The sequence below is a fragment of the Meles meles genome, chromosome 7 (assembly GCF_922984935.1).
Source record: "Meles meles chromosome 7, mMelMel3.1 paternal haplotype, whole genome shotgun sequence".
NCBI lineage: Eukaryota > Metazoa > Chordata > Mammalia > Carnivora > Mustelidae > Meles > Meles meles.
In genome coordinates, this window is record NC_060072.1 from 30385871 (window position 1) to 30406457 (window position 20587).

The following is a 20587-nucleotide window of genomic DNA, read 5'->3' on the forward strand; positions in this document are numbered from 1 at the left end:
AGACATGTGATTTGCTTCCACTTTTTGACTGTTATGAATAATGCTGCTATGAACTTAGATGTACAAGTATCTGTTCTAGTCCCTGCTTTCAACACTTTTCTTTATAAACCTAGGAGTTAACTTATTGAGGACGGCCCAACTGTTTTCCACAAAGCTACAGCATTTTACATTCAAACCAGCATCCAGCATTATTTTAAAGAATGCCTTCAAGTCAAACTGATATACTGAATCTAAAGTCATTTCCTAGCTGCTTAGTTGCTATGTACCGTATTTACTAAAACTAAATTCTATCACTAGGTAACCAGAGCACCTATAATTAAGAGATGCAGTACACCTTTCATCTACATCGAACATGCATCTTGCCAGGTGTGGTCCATTATGTCATTTTTTGCTGCCAATAATGTTTATGTTATATGCAGTTTTCAGCTGAATCCTTCCTGCTTTGAGGGAGGGTAAAAAAGGATACAGATTTAGAATTCGAAAATGTGACTCTGGGATCTTCGACAATTATACGTAAAATATCTAGGAATGACGTTTATAACTTGTAAACCTTGGTAACATTTTGTCACTCTATCGACCCCATAGTGTTGCTGAAGCGCAGATACTATGTGTAAGAAAGCCTGCTATACGAGGGCTATAGTTACTATGTGTCCTAATAATTTAAACAAGACGAGTTTCTTTCTAAGGGTTCCAGCAGACTTTCAACAAGCTGCCCTTTGAGTCTGGGGCTCTAAAGTAAACGGTAACGAGCAGAGCATAGAAACCCATAATAGAAAAACATTAAGTGGATGCATAACATTCCTCCTTCATTCAAGTTTATCCAGCATCCATATTTATAACACAAAGCGTATTGTGTCAAAAGTAGTGATTAAATAAGTTAAAATGTGTCCTCCAGAGGCTTAGTTCCTGTGCGAATATTAATAATTATCGAGCTGCCCAACTTCAGATCCAAAGTCCCTTACCCAGTCATTAAACAGTTGGGGACCCTCATCAAATTCGTGGGCGCTGTCTCTTTAACGTGCAACAGAACTCCGATTGCATCGATCACAGACCCGTCACGCTTCTTCCCATAGGTCTCATTTCCACCCCGGTGACTGCTCTACGTCACAGTTTCAAGCAGAGGGGAGCGCGTGCGTTAGTAAACTTTGGCTTTCGTGGGTGGTTACACCTGACCCCGGAGCGTCCCGCTTTGCCAGCCCGCGACGGCCCGGCTTCCGGCCGTGCCGGCGACGACTCGAGGTTCGACTGGCCACGCCTGGAGCGCGGGGTTTGACTGGGCCGCCGTTGTTGTAGTGACCGGGAGGCGCCGCCGCTCCGGGCAGACGGTTCCGGGCGCAGCACGGTCCCCCCTCCTCCCCATCCTCCCTTTCCCCCCGGCTCCCCCCGCCGGCTGGAGCCCGGTGCCGACCGCGCCTCCCATGGCCTCCGCCCTGGTAAGGAGGGGCTGGGGGTCGCCTCCCCGGAGCTGGTGCCGCGGGCTGCGGAGCCAGGTCGGGGCAGCGCTCGCACCTGGCGGGAGATGGAGGCGGCGTCCGCAGCCCCGTCCTGAGAGCCCCTCGCCCCTCGCCCCGGGGCGTCCACATCTCACTCTCTGTCACTGGGGCCGAGTTCTGGCCAGACCCCGAGCGCTCCTCCCCGCGTCCCGGAGCCCCGGACTGAGCCGGGGCAGCCCCATGGCCCCTAGAATTCTCGGAGGGTTTCCGTGGAGCGCCTGCGTCAGAATCACCCGGCAGGTTTAAAGAAGCCGGGGCCCTCTCTCGCACCCGCGACTCCGAGCCCGCGGCCGGGGCCCGGGAACGCGCATTCGGATGAGTGGCCCGGGCGGCCCCGCGGGCGCGGCCGATTCTGGGAAGCGCCCGTGGCGGGTTTGGCGGGTGTGGCGGGTTTCTGCGCGGGAGGCCGGCGCCCGGCGTCCCCCGACGGGGGTCCGAGCGTGTGTCCGCAGGCTCGCCGCCGGTGTGGCCGCTCCGGGGCTGGGCTCCGGTTGCACCACCTGACACCTGCTTGCACCTGCTTGCACCACCTGACACCTGCTTGCACCTGCTTGCACCACCTGACAACTTTCCTTCCCAGGAGGACCCCGTTCTGGAGCGATATTTTAAGGGCCACAAAGCTGCGATCACCTCCGTGGACTTCAGTCCCAACGGCAAACAACTTGGTAAGTGTCCTTCTCTCTTTCTGCGAGGAGGGACATGCTCGACTGGTCGGAAGCCGTGCCGCCCGTCCACGCTGGGCCGCGGGAGCGCCGCCGGGCACCGGGGCGGAGGTCGACGGCGGCCGGAGCCGCGCGCACCTGGGTCGCGTCGGTCCCGCCCCCATCCCGGCCGCGAGAGCCGCCCGCAGGCCTGGGCCTGGCCGGCGACTTTCGCGAACTAACCACCAGGAGGAGTGAGTGGGAAGGGGAGGGGTTTGTCCGCGGCCCAGGGAGGGTGGGGTGCTGGCGAGAGAGTTTGTGAAAAGTTGTGAGAAGAGCAGGAGGAAGCGGGGAGAGAGGAGCGGGGGGCTGTGCCGGAGGCCAGGGACTGAGAGGTCTCAGGTCACCCCGGGAAGCCCCCGTGGCTGGAAAGGAGCCGAGCGTCTGCGTCAGAGGAGGGACCCGCTTCGGAGTTCGCCCCTACCTGCGCCTGGAACTCAGTCTGCGGCTCCGCAGACGTTCTTCTGCGTGGTGACTCTGGTGGCCGCGGCGGCGCCCTGGCCGTGAGGATCCGGATGGCCGTGAGGTGGACCTGGGCAGGCAAAAGCTGCCTGTTGCTGGCGCTTTTAACAGTGGCCTATATCCTGGTGGAACTCTCGGTCTCCACTTTCCATGCCTCCCCAGCAGCCGACCTTGCCAGGGAGCAGGGGCCAAAACAGCTTTCAGACCCCTGGGAAAAGGCAGAGGATTTGTCTCGACCGCTCTACAAGAAGCCGCCTGCAGACTCCCATGCGCTTGGGGAGTGGGGCAAAGCCAGCAAACTCCAGCTCAGCGAGGGTGAATTGAAGCAGCAGGAAGAACTTATTGAGAGATATGCCATTAATATTTATCTCAGTGACAGGATCTCCCTTCATCGCCACATAGAGGACAAGAGAATGTATGAGTGCAAATCCAAGAAGTTTAATTACAGGAGACTTCCCACCACCTCTGTTATCATTGCTTTCTATAATGAAGCCTGGTCGACTTTGCTCCGCACCATCCACAGTGTTTTAGAAACTTCTCCTGCAGTCCTTTTGAAAGAGATCATCTTAGTGGATGACTTGAGTGACAGAGTTTATTTGAAGACACAGCTTGAAACTTACATCAGCAATCTTGATAGAGTCCGCCTGATTAGAACAAATAAGCGGGAGGGGCTGGTTAGAGCCCGCCTGATTGGGGCCACTTTTGCCACTGGGGATGTCCTCACTTTCCTGGATTGTCACTGTGAGTGTAATTCTGGTTGGTTAGAACCACTTCTGGAAAGAATTAGTAACGATGAGACGGCAATTGTTTGTCCTGTTATAGATACCATTGATTGGAATACTTTTGAATTCTATATGCAGACCGGGGAGCCCATGATTGGTGGATTTGACTGGCGCTTAACCTTCCAGTGGCATTCTGTCCCCAAGCACGAAAGAGACAGACGGAAATCGAGAATTGACCCAATCAGATCACCCACCATGGCTGGAGGACTGTTTGCTGTCAGCAAGAAATATTTTCAGTACCTTGGAACGTATGACACTGGAATGGAAGTGTGGGGAGGTGAAAACCTTGAGCTGTCTTTTAGGGTCTGGCAGTGTGGAGGTAAATTGGAGATCCACCCATGTTCCCACGTGGGGCACGTATTCCCCAAGCGGGCGCCCTATGCTCGGCCTAATTTCCTACAGAATACTGCTCGGGCAGCAGAAGTGTGGATGGACGAGTACAAAGAGCATTTCTACAATCGAAACCCTCCAGCAAGGAAGGAAGCTTATGGTGATATTTCTGAAAGAAAATTACTACGCGAACGGCTGAAGTGCCAGAGTTTTGACTGGTATTTGAAAAACGTATTTTCTAATTTACACGTCCCAGAGGATAGGCCAGGCTGGCATGGAGCTGTCCGCAGTATGGGAATCCCTTCTGAATGTTTAGATTATAATTCTCCTGACAACAACCCCACAGGTGCTAACCTTTCCCTGTTTGGATGCCATGGTCAAGGAGGCAATCAATTCTTTGAATATACTTCAAACAAAGAAATAAGGTTTAACTCTGTGACAGAGTTATGTGCAGAGGTTCCTGAGCAAAAAAAAAATGTAGGAATGCAAAATTGTCCAAAAGATGGGTTCCCTATCCCCGCAAACATTATTTGGCATTTTAAGGAAGATGGAACCATTTTTCATCCACACTCGGGGCTGTGTCTTAGTGCTTTTCGGACACCTGAGGGTCGACCTGATGTTCAAATGAGAACTTGTGATGCTCTAGATAAAAATCAAATCTGGAAGTTTGAGAAATAGAAGAGCACAATGGCACTCTCTTCCTGAGCTTAGAGCTTCAGGAAAGTCAAAGAGCTGGTGAAGAACCTCAGTAAAGACTGTATTTTATCAGAAATCACCCGCTGGTCACCTGCGAGAGCTCTGTGAAAGCTGTGTTTCGTTTGGTATAGAACACTGGAAGTGGGTGCATAGAGAGCTGCTGTTTAATCGCTCAAAGTGCCTTACTGATGGGTTGTCTTGTTTAAGAGCTTTGTCAATGTTGTTTCTTCTTAAAGAAGTTGACTGTGAATTGAGACACACAAAACGTTTAAGTGCCAGACTTAATAGTATAGTATGTAAAGTCCAAGCAGAATGAGTGATGAGTTATGTTGATGGGTAAGTTCAATGCCCATCCTTTTAAAAACAAAACTCATAAATATGTGGTCGGAGCTATTGCTATTTTGATTGTATATGGGATTTGAATCTCTTTTAGCGAGTACATTAAATTTTAGGTGTTTTTTTTTAAATTTTAATTTTCCTTTAATCAACTAGAAATCAAAGAAGTTGACCTTAAGGAAAAAGGCCTGCCATAGATGTATGTTTCATTGGAAGAGGGCGTTAGTTTGAATGTGAGTTTGCAGGTCTTTTTAATATGGAGACATCTCAGAAAAGTATACCCACATCTGAATGAAATGGGGAGATACTTACATTCCACGCTTGGTGAACTGGAGCTATTAGACTTCACTGATTTGTATTGATACCTCATATTGCTCTGATTTTATAAGCTGTCCTCTCTGTGAACTCTTTTTCATGTGTGGGACATTTTCTGTTTGCACTTCCTTAAGTTATGAATGTACTGGAGAGGGACTCATTCACAATACTGTGCATCCCTTTGTTAATGCTTAATCATTTAAAGTAAACACAGTTGTTGGCTCTCTGAAGTCAAACCCAACTGCATTTACTAAATGTGTGAAACTGAAAGTGGGCCTCATGCTAGAAAGGCTGTGGGATTCTGCTAGGAGTTTTTCCTAATTAGGACATTTAAGGATTTAATCTTAAAACAAAGAAAAAGACTGTCTGGGCACTGGTGTATGCTGCCTGGCAGCCTGTTATCAGCACCTAGCACCAAGCCTGGCACTTAGGCAGCTTTCAGTAGTGGGTGGGTGGATGGATGGATGGATGAATGAATGAGCGAATGAGTGAATGAATGGCTCAGCCTTGGAATGTGATTTTTGTCCTGTCCTTTGACCAAACGACTGTTTGGGCCTCAGTTTTCTCATCCATAAATGTGGGTGCTGGATTTGATCTCAAAAATCCCTTCCAGCTCTGAAATGTTGTGATGACACAATACAGTCACTCTTGCAGTCTTTATAACACTTTTTATCTCTTTACTTTTAACACAGATAATGTGATTGAACAACATTCAGTCCAGTTATGAAGCTGGAAACGAGGGATGGTTTTAAAATTAGGTGAGGGTCGCCTGGGTGGCTCAGTTAAGTGCCCGACTCTTGATTTCAGCTCAGATCGTGATCTTGGGGGTCATGGGATTCGAGCCCCATGTCGGGCTTTGCACTAAGTGGGGTGTCTGCTTGAGTTTCTCTCTCTCTCTGCCCCTTGTTCCACTCTCCCTTTATCTCTCTGTCTCTCTTCCTCTCAAATAAATAAATAAATCCCTAAAAAATAATTAAGTGAGCTGAGCTCAACTGAAGTGGTTTGGTTTGGATTGAGTGGGAAGTTGTTGTGGTCAGTGTTTGTATTCATTTTCTTTTGGCAATCGTTGAACCAATTTTGTTTTTATCTTTACTCTTCAAACTCTAAAAGTAATCTTTTGGGCTAAGAAGACAAATATTTACTAAAACAAATTATCTGAGAAATAAGCATATTTTTTGAAGAAAAAAAAATATGTTTACTAGTTTTATTTTAGTGCTGTATCCAGAAATCACAGGCTGAATTTAGAATTATATTAGTTCACTTTGGTCTAGATTTATGGAAAATGCATACTCCATAGAAAATTAGATGACAGTACTCATAAGTAAAGTTGTTTTCGGTGTGTACATGATGACTAGAGAGAAGGAACTTTGCAGAATGTGAATTTAAGAAAAGCTTTTAGGGTAACCATTTCAAAAATTAAAAGTGTTATGTATCTTGAACAGCTTATTTCTCTTTTGCTTCTTAAAATGTAAGTGTGTTAATAACTTTCATTAAGTTATTTGGCAACCTTAAAGTTTATCAAAGAAATGTCCAAATTTCATATGCACTGTATATGGCCATGGGTGTAATTTAAGAACGAGTTATAAGAATACTCTGAATTTTGCAAAAATGGTTGTTTGACAGCAGTTGTTCTAAACCCACCCTCTCCTCTTGCCCAGTCTTCTTTTTAATTTAAATTACGCTTTTTCTTTTTACTTATATTTTTGTTCTTGTTAGCCCCCTATCAAATGGAAAGACTAAAATTGATGTATTCTGGAAGTACTTACTGGAATTACTTTTATTCCAGTGTCTTGCTGCTCCTATCAAAAGGTGAAGGGGTTGGGGCACCAGTGGGTTAAATCCTCTGCCTTCGGCTCAGGTGGTGATCCCAGCGTCCTGGGATCGAGCCCCACATTGGGCTCTCTGCTCAGTGGAGAGCCCGCTTCCCTTCCTCTCTCTCTGCCTGCCTCTCTGCCTACTTGTGATCTCTGTCCGTCAAATAAATAAATAAAATCTTTAAGGAAAAGGTGAAGGGGGCATTGAAAAGCAAAGTACTTAATTGTTTACCTACTGCCTAAATCGTAGGCTGTGACCCATTAATCTTTTTGGAAGGAATTTTGGGATAGTGCTTTATTTATACCAATAACTTGAAAGTGTCTGGTTCTTCATTCCTCCTCATAGTGTAGGTAACAGAAGAACGAGACTTTCATATTTTTATCTATAGGCATTTTCAATTTAATTGCAAAAACATACTGTAAAATTATAAACAAAATTTATTTTGATTCTCTAATTCCAGTTTATTGGTACCAAAGCTGTCTTTTGCTGTAGACAATGAAGAGTTGACCTTTAAGTTATTTAACATACTACTAACAGTTTCAGTGAAATATTTAGTAGACTAAAGTTTTCCATTTTAAATGGTCACTGTCATGTAGTGTCCAATTCTATGAGTAGATTGTCTAAAGAGGCATTTCTGGCAGTCATCTTTTAAGCGAATGAGAACCTAGTCACTGCAGGATCTCTGTAACTCAGAATAACTTGTTCGTATGAGAAAATCTGTTTACTCCCCAGGAGTAGGCTCCTGCATATTCATTATATGTTGGCAAATCAAACTTTTCTAGGTTGAAGTCAAGAGGTTATTTCTAAGTTGTAGAGTCTTAGCGGTTTTAGGATCTCAATTTTAATGAATAAAATATTTAGTTTTGACTTGTTTGTCCCTTTAAATTGCTGTTTTAATAGTATTTTTAAATGAGCGCAAAGAATATTGAGGTTCAATTAATCTCTTTTGAACAATGAATTTTTTTCCTTTGTGATGAGTAGTTTCCATCCTTTTTTTTCCTTTTATTAATGGTTTTTGCAGTATTGATCAGACATAAAATAAAATGTGTGGCTAATTATTTTTGCAAATGGATTCTAATAATTTTAGTCTATGGGATCATTGTTTCTATGTACACATTTGTTGATGGTAACAGAAGTGAGTTAAGCGCATAATAATTTTGCTTGTTTGAAAATACAGACAATGTTAAAAAGTCAAAATTCCTGAATTATTTTGCAAGGTGTCATTAACCAACAAGCATTCTGAAGTGGTGTTAGCGCTATTAATGCATGCATTAATTACTCACAAACAAACAGGAAATGATCCGGGAGCTCTGGGACCTACTGGGGCCCTATAAAAGGAAGCAGGTGAGCACCTGGGCACATTAACACCAATTTCAAAACCCTAAGCCAAAAAAAAAATATGTCTATTCTATAAACCACATAGCCTCACATTTCTCTTAACCTTCTTTCTGCATCACGCCATCCTAAGTACAATTCCTGTCTACCGGTCACATCTCTCTTCCTCAGTGATTCTGCCTAATGCCCTACACCCTGCCTCTCCTAGCCTGAGACACTGCCTGGGAATCGCTATTCTAAGTGCATACTGGGGATTCACTATGCCAAGACGTCAGATGCCTTATAGCCACATTTAGGATATGTATAGTTGAGCCTAACATATTTTTACTGATCTTTTGTTTTGTACGTATAGTTTAAAGCATTACTATAAATATGTACGTTATAATCTTGCTGTCTTACTAAGTGTCTTACTGTCACTAAGTGACGGCAACCCTGTGCAAATCATTTTATCTCTGTTTCAGGTTCATGGAAGTGAGAAAAGACTGGGAAAATCATAGAAACAGTATATAATGTTTGCCAGGGACTGGGGGAGGGAGAAGTAGAGAATGATTGCTAATGGCATTTTTTTGTTTGTTTGTTTAATTTTTTGGTTTTTTTTGCATGTGTGTGGGCAGGGGAGGAGTGTGATGAGAGTGTTCTGAATTACATAGTGACAGTGGGTGTACAGCTTTGGGTAAAACACTGAATTATACACCATCAAAGGGTGAATTTATGGTATTTGAATTACATCTCAATTATTTAAAAAAAAATAGAGGAAAAGAAGAGGCTGGAGAATTTCATGTATCCCAGAAAAGATTTCCGTGTCCCTCTGTGCCTATTAGACTTTAAAACAGGCCAGCAGGATTTATTAACACTTGAGTCATTTTGTAATTGAAAGCTAATATATATGTGAATTAGGCTCTGAGTACAAATGAGTTTGTATTGGAATGTTTTCCTAAAACTTCAGAGAAACCTCAATCAATCCTCTTGAACAGGAAGTAGGGATTATTATAAAAAGTGAAATGAGTTCCTGAATTATATAATTGTCCATGGCAGAACTGAAGAGTAGACAGGTCCTTACAACTTGCTAATAATCAGGCGCTACTTTTCCTTTTGTGCCAAATTCAATCACTTTGTCAGGCTGGCCTGAGAGAGTTGTCTGCTGCAGGCCAGGGGTGTCCTTGGCTCTCTGGTCACCCTTCTAACCCTCTCATTTGCATGTGTATAATCTTGTTCAAAGGGAGAATTGGGAGGTACTCTATTTATTTAGTACTCCTTTATGTAGTTAATGCTACTGGTGCCGGATACTGGCTTATGCTCTGGGTATACATACAGAGGTGAACAAAACACATGTGCTTTTTCAGGGGGTATGAAAAATTCATAGTCCAATGATAGACACTAACTAAGAAACACATAAGTCATGTGCCAGTACAATCTGAAACAGGAAAAGAGGGGCATGGTATGAGAAAAGGAAGAGTGCTTTGAGGAAGAACAATGGTGACATACGTTTATGGGGTTAAGGGACACTCCTTTGTGGAAGTTAGATTTCACTCAAGACCTGAAGGAGGAGTTAGCCAGGCAAAGGCTGGAGAGAGAATAGCATATGCAAAAACCAAAAGTGGGAAAGAACTTGTCCTTGATCAAGAAAATAGAAGAAGGCCAGAGGCACCTGGCTGGCTCATTCAGAAGAGTGTATGACTCATGAACTCAGGGTTGTGTGTTCAAGCCTGGCATTGAGTATAGAGTACGTACATACGTACATACATACACAAACATTTAAATTTTACTGAAAAAGAATTCCAGAAGGGTAAAGCCGGGGAACAAAGGAAGAGAGAAAGCTTTGGGAAATGAGTTTGCAGGGGAAGGCAGAGGCAGTTCAGCTAAGGTCTTGGAGGCTAGAGTGGGTCAAATGGTAGCACTTTAAACATGTTCCTGAAACCTGTAAATATAACCTTATTTGGGGAAAAAAAAGTTCTTTCCAGATGTTATTAAGAATCTCCCAAAGAGATTATCCTGGATTATTTTGGTGAGCCTTGAATCCAGTGAAAAGTGTTCTTATGAGAGACACACAGAGGAAATTAGAGCAGGCCATGTGAAGTCAGAGGCCGGGATTGGAGTCACGCAGCCCCAAGCCAAAGAAATTCTGCAGGCCTCAGACATTGGAAGAGGCAAGGAATGGAATCCCCTTTAGAACTTTAGAGAGATTCTTGCCAACACCTTGATTTTGTACTTCTGGCCTTCCAGAACTATACAAGAGAATTTCCTTTGTATTAAGCCTCCAAGTTTATGGCAATTTCTTTTTTCTTTCTTTCTTTTTTTTTTTTTTTTTTTAAGGTTTTATTTATTTAACAGAGAGAGACCACAAGTAAGCAGAGAGGCTGGCAGACAGGGGTGGGGGGAAGCAGGCTCCCTGCCGAGCAGAGAGCCCTATGCGGAACTCGATCTCAGAGCCCTGAGATCATGACCTGAGCCCAAAGCAGAGGCTTAACCCACTGAGCCCCCCAGGCACCCCATTGTGGCAATTTCCTATGGCAGCCACAGAATATTAAGACAGAAGCCATGTTTTAGGATTTCGTTCTGAGACTTATAAAAGTTGTTGAGGGGTTTTAAGTAAGGGAATGAATGGCATGATGTGATTTATACTTCGAAAAGATCATTGTGGCTACTATGTGGAGACTGAACTATTAGTAGAGAAATCAGGAGCGATTTTAGTAATAACAGCAGGAGATGATGATGGTCTTCGAATTAGGGTAGTAATCTGGGAAAGAGAGAAATGTGGGAGTTATTAGCATAAAGATGGTATTTAAAGTTGTCAAAAATTCAGAAATAACAGAAGTAAAACCAAGCAATCCCTGGAACAGTTGTTAATGAAAGTTTATTGTGTGCATACCATAAAGACAGTTTGCAAACTGGGAGCAACTCAAAACATGGCATGAGGCTCAGAGGTACATTATGAAGCAGCTTTTATAGTAAGAAAGCAGGGACTTTATTCTTCACACTGATTGCTTGTAATATTAGAATTCTCTTAAATGATAGGGTGTTGGTCGGCAGTTACCTTGGGAAACAGTTCAAGTTTTGCTTAAGATTTCCAGGGACATAAACAAGAAATGACCCAGGTCAAGTTAGTTTTACAAAATAAACTAAATTAATCTTTGTATGACTAAATGGGTTTTGTCTGCTCAGGGAATTTTCAAGGATGGTCTCCATTTGTTTTTGATTTTAGCAAAGTCATGGGAATATTTGAGGTCACCTGGGAAGAACATAGAACAATGAGGGCAGATGGGCCAAGCCTGAGCCCTAAAGATCTCCACCCTCTAGACCAGAAGAAGAAATGGCAAAAGAATCTAAGAAGGGATAATCAGAAAGATAGGAGAAAAACCATGACAGCAGGGTATCATAAAAGCCAAGGTCCAGGGTGGGGTAGAATTGTTGAATTGAGAGGAGAAGATATTACATAGTCATAGCAGGGGCGCCTGGGTGGCTCAGTCAGTTAAGCATCTCAGTCTTGATTTTGGCTCAGGTCATGATCTCAGGGTTGTGCGATTGAGCCCCACATCAGACTCCGTGTCATTAGGAGAGTGGGGAGGGGACTATTGCAGAATGAGGTACTGCTGGACAGTATGGAAGATCCATGTGAAATTAGTGGTTCTGAATTTACAGTGTTTCCAATCTGTTTGGGGTGTGTCTAGCCCTTTTGACTGGTACAGATACCATCCCAGGAAAGGCAGAGTGATTGGGACTTGGCTGGGGAAATTTGAAGGAAGGAGGGAGGGTCAAGAGGTTGAATATATGTGTAAGAGAAGGATTATCAGTTGGATAAGGAGAGAAATGAAGATTATTAAGTGGAAGGAGAAATGGAGAGAGCCTCGGGGAGAATACAGGTCACTGGATTGGAGTTCTTCATGATCTCCGAAGTGTTCAGGTTCTGCTGATGACAAGATGCAGGGTGTGCCATGAACAAGGTGCGGAGGAAGCGCGGAAGTAAAGGGCTTTGGTTTTAGTTTGGTTTTAGTCTTAGTTATCCCCTTAGTCTGAAATGCTCTTCACTCTTCACTCGGCTTGGCTGACTCCTTCTCGTCCTTGATGCCTCTACTTAAAATGCTACTGATAACTCCATCTGAATTAAGTATTCTACCCCCACACAAAATTCTTATTGGGACTTCCTGACTTTCTTTCAGGTTTGTTAGCAGAAGGTAAAATGGTATGTTTGCCTGTTGTTGACCTATTTTCCTCCTCTTCATCTGAATGTCAGTAGCCCCCGTTTAGAGATTTTGTCTATTTTGTTACTTAGGACTTTCCCTGTCCCTGCCGCAATGCCTTACGTGTTACGGGGCGGTTAGATATCTTTTGAATGAACTAATAATATCAGGAGTTGGAGAGGAAAACTGTGACCTGGCGTAGGTGAAATGTGAAAGAGAAAATGATTGTCACTTGGAAGGGTTTCAGGGAACTTGGGGTTCCCAAGCAGAGTCTGGCGTAAGTGGTTGAGAAGAAGGGACTTTCAGGGAGGAGGTGGAGGGTTTAAGGGAGATCATCTAGTGGATGTTCCTCTGGGCGAGAGGTAACTTTCGGAAAGCAGAGAAGGCATAGGTATTAGGGTCAGTAAAGGTCAACTAAGGGGACATCCAAGCATTATGGGAGTGAGTACATGTGACTGATGACCAGAGGGGCTCAGGGCTTCAACTTCTGGTCATGACTCGGGGAAATAGAACAATAAATAGAACATGACTGGGGGAAATAGAACATTTATACTTGGCAGCCTTTTAGAAGGCTGGGTTTCACAGGGTGATTTGGGAAGGATCAGAGGAGAGGGGAATGGGAAGAAACAGTAGCCTGTGAAGTGTTTCCATTCCTTGTTCTGGATGAAGGTTCATGACTTTCTGAAGCTCTGTAGCCTGGCTGGGACTGGTTTGGAGTCTGATTCTGGAGCCATATTTTTTGCATTAGGCTAGTTTCTCAGAGGGCAGCACTCAAGTTTATTTAAACATTAGAAAGTTTTTAAAATACTGTCATGTGGTTTGTAGAATCTGTGTTGTACTTTAGAAGTTTTTATTTAAATACATATAATTTTAACATTGAAGTTGTCACTTTCCCCCCCTTTTTTTCCTTCAAGGTTATCCTGTCATCAACTCAATTCCTACTTATTAGCCTTTGGGCTATTTGTAGAATAAATCATAGTAAAAAAAAAACAAAAACAAAAACAAAAAAACCAAGTTAATTTCTTTCTTCTTTTGAATACGAGCAGAATGAAATTTAGAATTTTTAAGTTGTTTTCCTCTTGGTGAAATCGTAGTAAAAGTTTACCAGATATTCTTTTTCTATTAGGGTTCTTGATAGCAATCTGTGTAGTAGCTTTGTTAAAGTTTCTCCTGCTGTTCTAGTTCAAAAAATTACTCCCAAGTACTAAAGTAATCTAGTGTATGCACTGAGAGGCAGTACCAGAGTGCCATATTTCTCTAGTTTTGAAGTACATCAGACTTAAACGAGGAAGTAGTTAAAAAAAATTCAGATTCCTTGGTCTCACCCCAAACAATGCTTAATTTGCTGGAAATACACATTTTTTAAAAAAACAATTTATTTATTTATTTGACAAAGAGATAGAGGGAGGGAGAGGGGGGCACAAGCAGGAGGAGCAGTAGACAGAGGAAGAGGGAGAAGCAGGCGTCCTGGCTGAGCAGGGAACCCAGTGCAGAGCTGGATCCCAGGACCCTGGGATCATGACCTGAGCCAAAGGCAGATGCCTAACCAACTGAGCCACCCAGGTGCACCTGGAAATAGACATAAAAAAAAAAATATTTATTTATTTATTTGAGAGGGAGGGTACACACAAGAAGAGGAGGGAGGGAACCTTAAGTAAACTCTGTGTGGAGCATAGAACCCACTGTGGGGCTGGATTCACAGCTCTGAGATCATGACCTGAGCCGAAACCAAGAGTTTCGGAAATACATGTTTTAAACAAGGTTCCCAGTAGTTCTAATGGAGATAATCTATAAATGTCCCATGCTTCTCAAAGCACCAGGTTATTGGTTAATTGGTCAGACTTTGGAGTCTGATTGAAATGGGTTAAAAATGGACTCCATTACTTTCTGCCTCCATGATCTTGGACAAATTACCTAACCTTGCTAAGGTTTATTTCTTTCCTCATCTATACAAGAAGAATAATAATATTTACCTGCCTCGTTATGATGATTAAATAAAATAATGCTTATGAAGTCTTTAAAAGTACTTGGCCCATAGTAACAACTCAGTAAAGGTGCATTCCGTTATGACTGTCCATCTTCATAGAGATATGGAATTTGAATAAGTTAAATTAAGTTTCTCCAGGTTATCATTACTAAAAATTATTTTTAAAGCACCCACAGCTCCTTTTAGACCAATCTTACACTCGTAAGATAATTACTTAGTGTCAGCTAGAAGGAAAACATGATTAAATAGTCCCTCTTTCAGGGCAGAGGAATGTTCATTTAGTGCCATCATTTACTTATATTATTACACAGTGCTTGGAGAGCACAAACTAATTCTGAAGGTATTAGATAGGTATTAAAGTTGATCTAGCGAAGATTAGAATATTATCTTTTTATTGGGCAGCCTTCTCTCTTTTATCTAAGTCTATAGATATGTGTGCTTGGGAATTATATATTTTTTCTTTTCTTAAAAATAGTTACAGAAAACTCCTTCTTGTCAATTTCCTTAGAAGATGTCCTTGTTTATTTTTCCTTGGAAAAGGCATCCTGGAGTCTCTTTTGTGACCCAAAGACAACCACGAACCTGGAAATGCAGAAGGAAGTACAAAGTCATGGTGCCCTCAAACTAGAAATCTGAGTTTACTTCTGGTAGTGGAGTACAAGTGGGACATAATCAGGGTCCAGAATATATAGAAAGACCTCTGAAATAGTTGAAAGATTCAAGAATTTCTGTATGGGGGTGCCTGGGTGGCTCAGTGGGTTAAAGCTTTTGCCTTCGGCTCGGGTCATGATCCCAGGGTCCTGGGATCGGGCTCTCTGCCCAGCAGGGATCCTGCTTCCTCCAATCTCTCTCTCTCTGCCTGCCTCTCTGCCAACTTGTGATCTCTATCTGTCAAATAAATGAATAAAATCTTAAAAAAAATAATTTCTATATGAAGGTAGCCTGAATTATTGGGACTCTCATGAATATGGGATAAAAAAGCCCAAGAGGGATATAATCCAAATGTATAAAGTTGTGAAAGATACTCTATTGTGATCACAGGCCTTTTTGTAAGTTTAAAAACATGTACTCTTAGACCCATTCATAATTCTTTTGGGAATTGATCACAGTGATATACTTGCACACATCAGAAATGACACATGTACAATATGGCATCGTTTGTGAAAGGGCAAAGCTGTACACAATTAGTCTGGTTAAATAAGTTAAGGTGTAGCTACACAATAGAACACTATGCAGCTATTAGAAAGAAGAAAGCATCCTTCCATCTCTAGTTAGGACAGGGTAATTGGTAACTGAAATTGCTCTCCTGCCTGAAAACCACTGAAAAATGAGACAAAATGTATGAGGCAACTGTATTCAGGCATTAAGCAACATAGAGTGCCAAACTGTGATGATTACTACAAGGAGGGGAACACACAAGGTGAGCCCACAGTCAGGTAGAGCTGAAGCGGTGACATCCTGGCTGAGCAGAGGCCACAGAGGTCATAGCTCTAGAAGTGATTCTGGAAGGGAGTACCTCAACAATGAGTGACACATATTAGAGAAGATCACAGAGACTAGTTTAAGGGACTCTCAGTAGCCAAATTTCAGACGGTGTGAGAGTCAAAATAAATAATGGTAGCTATGGATTATAATCTGAGTCCATATTGATAAAATAAGTTAATGAATAAATAGAGAAATAGAGGAAAAAGGGAAGTTCTTCCTTGCAATACCAAATTAATTGTATATTAGTTCATTCGTTAAATTATTAATATAATTTCTAATTAGTAAGTTATGGAAAGAAGGAGGGGTTAGAAGAGCATTAAGGGTGCTAAAATTAGTTGTGATAGCTTATTAAGGAATAGGGTTTATCTAGTCCTAAAGTATTGTTCCCACAAACAACTTATTGATTACAGAGGGAAACAATACTAACTTCACTGGGCAAAAACCACCTAAACCAAGTGATGAAAGTAAATCTCACCAAAATTGGGACAGAGAAACATCACATACACCCTAATATGATAAGGGCACAATAAAACTTGTGAATTTCCTATCAAAAACATATATCCTGACTCTAGTCATGAGGAGCACCAAGAAGAAAATTGATGAACACCCCACAAAAATAACGGGTCTGTAGTCTTTAAGAATATCAAGGTCAATAGAGAAAAAATGACTTAGGAAATCTTCCCAGTTTATAGGAGACCAAAGACACTTGGCATTTAATGCAGTGCATATCCTTGAATTACAGCATGAACTGGGAGGAAACAGCTCTAATTGACAAGGTCTGTATATAGATTGTAGATATGTATTAAGAATATATTAAATAGCATTTAATTCCTTGGCTTTGTTAACTGTACTATGATTTATGTCAGTGGAATATTCTTGTTCTTAGGAACTGCATACTGGAGCATGTGGTGGTAAAGAGAAAATATGTTTCTAACTTTCAAATAGTTAAGAAATATGCACGTGTGAGAGTTTTTGGAGAGAAAATATAAAGCAAACAGAGTTGTCAATAAAGACAAAAATTGGGGCACCTGGGTGGCTCAGTTGGTTAGACATCTGCCGTCAACTCAGGTCACGATCCCAGGCTTCTGGGATCGAGCCCCATGTCAGGCTCCCTGCTCAGGGAAGACCCTGTTTCTCCCTCTCCCTCTGCTACTCTGTCTCCCCATGCTCGTGCTTGCACTCTCTCTCTAATAAATAAATAAATAAAATCTTAAAAATAAAGGGGGGGGGCAAAAAATCTAAGGTGGAAGATACAATGGAGTTTCTTGTACGACCTTTGTAACTGTTCTGTAAGCTTGAAATTATCAAAATAAGGTTTTCTCACAACTAGGGAAGAAAAAATAAGACAGTTTTATATACTGATAAAACGCGACCTCCAATATATTATTCTAAGTGTGCTGGCGGAGAAGAAGATGCTGAAGCAAAATGCAGAATGGCAAGAATAATATGTTACCATTTGCATAAAAAGTACATGTGAATAGACATGTATTTGTTTAAGCACAAAGAAGGATTTTCAAGCCATGGTTAACACTCGTTGCTTCTAGGAAGGGGAACTGGGTGGCCAAGGTCTGGAAGGAGATTTGGGTAAATACCAGTGTCAGATACGTGTATTACCAATTGAAAAGACAATTCAACAACAAACTCAAAAACCAGAGGCAACACCATTTCTTTCCAGGATATAGTATTTCTGACAGAGCAGACTTCTGAATCACTTCAGCTTTGGGCAAATCAAGGAGTGAGAGATCTTCAGTTGACTGAAGTTATTGCTACTTAGGGTGACACAGTAATTTTTGGATATTGTGGAAAGCAAACGTGTTCTCCATTAGTTTGTTCCTTGTTACTCCAGAGACCCGGCGCTGACTTAGGTGAGCGTGGGCTTTGTTTTTTCTTTTGTCCTAATGAGGATTTCTTGAAACAGTGAATTGTTGTTATAGAATATAAATAGTTTTTTAAATGAGTAGATTTACTAGTTAACCTTTTCTCTTAGCTTCCTGCCTTTGACATTTTATCTCAAAACAGACCAATCAGATGACGAAGCTTTCACATTTGAGATTATGCAGTAATGTTTATATAAGGTGTGGCTCAGTAGAAATGTATGAAAGCAAATTCCACGTTGACACTATGCAACGCTGACATTGATAGTCCAATACTTTTTATTATCATGGTATGAGAATTTGGTGGAATTAGGTTAAGGAAGTAAGGAGGAAAAATTCAGAAGAAATCTAGAGTGTACCTTGAGCCACACAGTGGCGATCGGACGTCTCTGCTTCTGGTATTTCATAATTAATAGGGCCTCTGAAGTGCCACCTTGCCCAGAGGTTAGGTTGTCCCTGCCCGTGAAGCGCTTGTTCTTTCTGCTCTCTCCCTTCCCTTCACCAGAATAGCAAACACTACTTTAATGTGGGCACACAGCCATCGACTCTTAACTTTTGAGCACCCACTCTGGTTAAGATGGTCTTTTCCTCTTCTGATGAAATTTGTGAGGGCTTGAGCCCTACCCTGTGTCACCTTCTCATTTAAGCTTGTTATTCTTATCCCTCTGACCTCCCTTACCCCATTAATTTTTTCATCACCATGAGCATCCTGTAATACCATTTTTTCCCGGACCTCTTATCATATTGAGTGTTAGGGACCCTTCAGTGAGTTAAAGAATCAGTCTCACAACCCCGAGGTCATGATCTGAGCCAGAATCACGAGTTGAACCCTTAACCAACTGAGCCAGCCAGGTGCCCCTACCTTTAAATATATCTTAATTTTGACTCCTTCTCCCACTTCCATGGCCTCCAGTTTAGTCCAAACCACCACCTTCTTCAATTTTGTGTCTCTGCCCTGTGTGTATTCTACATAGAGCAATCAGAGTGCTATTTAAAATTTTTTTTCTAAACGTTTTATCGAAGTATAGGATATGTAACCAAATTAGATAACTTGATAAATTTTCACAATGTGACATGATCATTTAACCAACACCCAGAGCCAGTACCCCAGAAGTCCCCTGTGCTCCCTTCCAGCCACTGTCCTCCCTTCTTGTCCCCCCAGTAATCTGTATACTGATTTCTAACTCCATTGATTAGTTTTACTATTTCTTGAACTTCATATAAAATGAAACTTCATTATACAGGACGTACATAGTATAGATATACGACATTTAGGCATCCATCTTTGATGGATAGTTGGGTTTTTATTTTTAGTCTATTTTGGATCTTACTGTCACAGATATTATTATGCATCTTTTGCTAAACATACATAAGAATTACTGTCAGAGATATATCTAGGAGTGGAACCGCTGAGTCAAACAGTAAAGGTATATTCAGTTTCAGCATATACTCATAACAATTTTCTGAAATGGTTATAACGCTCAGCATTATGTGAGAGGTCCAGGTGTCCCACATCCTCGTCAGGGTTCGGTATCATTTCTCTCTTTCATTGTAGTCCTTCTGACGAGCGTGTAGCGAACTGTGCAGTGCACTGTGTTCATTACACTTGCACTGCTGAGCTACTCATGGAATGGACTCCCTTTTCCTATGTTCGTTGACCGTTTGGGTATCTTCCTTTATGAAGCGCCTATTTTAAGCCCTTTACCTATTTTCTTGCTCTTATTGATTTGTAGGTTTCTTTACAGAATCTGTGTTCAATGCGGATATCTTTTTCCACTCTGTGGCCTGCCTTTTCACTCACTTGGTAGTATCTTCCCATGAACACAGTTTCTTAATTTTGGTGTAGTATAGATTATTGCTTTTCCTTTAGTAATTTAGTCATCTTCATGTCCTGTTTGTTGCCTACCCCAGTGGTCATGAAGGTATTCTCTCATGTTCTAGTCTAAAAGCCTGTCGTTTTACCTCTCCCATTTTAGATCTATACTCTATATGGAATTTTTTTTGTGTTTAGTATAAAAGGTAAAAGTCAAGATACATTCTTTGCCCTTATGAATATCCAGTTGACCCAACATCATTTTTTTTTTTTTTTGTGAAGACTACCCTTTTCTTACTGTAAGAGTGGTAATTTTCTTAACTCAGATCATGAGGTCCCCCCTTGCTCAAAATCCTTCAAAGTTTCCCACTGCACTTAGCATGAAATAGACATGTCTTCCTGTGGCTCTTTGCCTGGAATTTGCTTTCTTCTCAACTTTTGCCCCTCTGTTCTCATTTTCTGCTCTCCGCAGTGGACATGCTAGTCTCCTTGCTGTTCCTCAGTCTTTCAAATACGTTATTGACTTGGGCAGTCAGGCGTGGGGTTTGTTCTGCACAGAGAGCGTTCTTCCTCCACGTGTCAGCCTGAAGCCCTCCTCACTGCACTCAAGTCTGTGCTCAGATGCCCTTTCCAGGGGCACCTGGGCGGCTCAGTCGGTGAAGCGTCGGACTCTTGGTTTCAGCTCAGGCCATGATCTCAGGGTCTGCTTCGGATTCTTTCTCCTCCTCTCTTTGCCCTTCCCCACTCTCACACACTGTCTTTCTCTCTCAGATAAATAAAATAATTTTTTTAAAAAACTCTTTCCCAGGGAGGATCACTAACCACTCCACATAACCCTAGGAATGAAGAATATATGAAAATCCTCCGAACGTGTATATTATTAGTGAAGTCTTTCCAGGTGGTATCAGTGCCTGCCAGGCAGCCTCTCCGTTCTGTGTCAGGTTCGTCAGATCTCGCTGGGTTTGGAAGTAGGACTGGTCATCAT

The 20587-nt window shown here is 42.3% G+C and overlaps 2 protein-coding genes across 6 annotated transcripts in view; both read left to right on the forward strand.

The window, feature by feature from the left end:
- Positions 1–1017: 1017 nt before the first annotated feature.
- The window catches only part of POC1B (POC1 centriolar protein B), a 102090-nt gene continuing 82520 nt past the window's right edge, over positions 1018–20587 (forward strand). The window contains exons 1-2 of one of the 5 annotated variants that reach the window (XM_046011297.1): positions 1018–1239; positions 2074–2158. Coding sequence is in view for 3 of the 5 variants with exons in the window: in XM_046011299.1 (XP_045867255.1) it covers positions 1419–1490; positions 2074–2158 (157 nt within the window). In the remaining 2 variants the exon portion in view is untranslated. Of the gene's footprint in view, positions 1491–2073; positions 2159–20587 lie in introns of all 5 variants that reach the window. The other 4 variants (XM_046011296.1, XM_046011299.1, XM_046011295.1 and 1 more) reach the window with 4 other exon arrangements.
- Positions 2441–4749, forward strand: GALNT4 (polypeptide N-acetylgalactosaminyltransferase 4). Its single transcript, XM_046011294.1, has one exon. It carries the CDS (start codon positions 2710–2712, stop codon positions 4444–4446), a length of 1737 nt encoding a protein of 578 aa, XP_045867250.1. The 5' UTR covers positions 2441–2709; the 3' UTR covers positions 4447–4749.

Excerpts from the sequence above, each read along its gene's own strand:
- GALNT4 (XM_046011294.1), top strand. The coding sequence starts at position 2,710 with ATGGCCGTGAGGTGGACCTGGGCAGGCAAAAGCTGCCTGTTGCTGGCG.